This window comes from Trichinella spiralis (genome assembly GCF_000181795.1).
Source record: "Trichinella spiralis strain ISS 195 chromosome Unknown Scfld6, whole genome shotgun sequence".
Taxonomy (NCBI): domain Eukaryota; kingdom Metazoa; phylum Nematoda; class Enoplea; order Trichinellida; family Trichinellidae; genus Trichinella; species Trichinella spiralis.
Window position 1 is genome coordinate 547087 of NW_003526945.1, and position 1009 is coordinate 548095.

General features: G+C 26.7%; 1 protein-coding gene across 1 annotated transcript; it reads left to right on the forward strand.

Annotated features, from left to right (window-relative positions):
* Positions 1–394: 394 nt before the first annotated feature.
* Tsp_10118 (conserved hypothetical protein) lies at positions 395–460 on the forward strand (the record flags this gene model as incomplete). The annotated part of the gene is made up of 1 exon (XM_003373230.1): positions 395–460. A coding segment is annotated over one exon (66 nt), but the record flags the coding sequence as incomplete, so codon positions are not given.
* Between the last annotated feature and the right edge of the window lie 549 nt (positions 461–1009).

Here is a 1009-nt window from a genome sequence, read left to right on the forward strand (position 1 = left end):
GCTATGCGTTTGTGTTATTGTTACGCCGGCTCTGACACTTGGCCAATGATTGACATCAGATTTGCCGTCACACCTTTAACTAGTTTATTTGGCGTTGCACCTTTCATCAGTTTAGGCATCAAACATTTGAAATTAATCTTCATCGAGAGTTTTCCCTTATAATCATGCTAAATAGTTTAAATTTGTTAACATTTTATACATTAATTTATCCATTTAGGAACTTAAATGATAAAAGAAATATAATGTTCATTCATCTAATAATTGGGCAAATTCAGTTTTTGTTTACATTACACTGTTTTAAAGTAGAAAAGTTTATCAGTTTTTCATTTACATTTCATCTTATAAAAGGTTTTAATTATTCATTAATTTTATAGTGCTAATTATATATTTTTAGTATAAAGCAGTTTTTCACTTTAAAGAATGTAATGTCAAAGTAGATTTCTGCGTTAAAACAGTGTAATGTAAACAGTTAAAAGGGATGTAATATGGTAAACATTAAATAGGCATAATTTTATTTATTAATTATTTGTGAATTAGCTATTGTTCGAATATAAGTTTTTTACTTATGAAAATGTTAATCGGGGTGTCTTTTAATTAGGCAGTGGCAAAAGTAAACTTAGTATAAATGAATTAAACAATTAGCTTAGACAAGGTGCAACGATTTTAATCTTTTTATAAATAGGAAGTAATCTTCTATAAATAGAATGTTATTAATCCGTAACATGTAGGAAAACTGTATTAAATATGAGATTAATTTTAATATGCTAATTAGAAAGTTTAAAATGCAAAGTAAATGCAACACTGAGTTTTTTAATTTGTAATTAAGCTAAATAAAGTCACTCGTAACAACATATTTCAGCAGTGAGAGTTTCAATAAAATGATTAACATACAATGTAAACGCAAAAGTGCGTCATAATTTTTTATAAATAGATATAATACCGTCAATTGTAGATCCATACTTTAACAGGGTTATTAAATAGACAATTGGAATATGGAATCCACCACAGG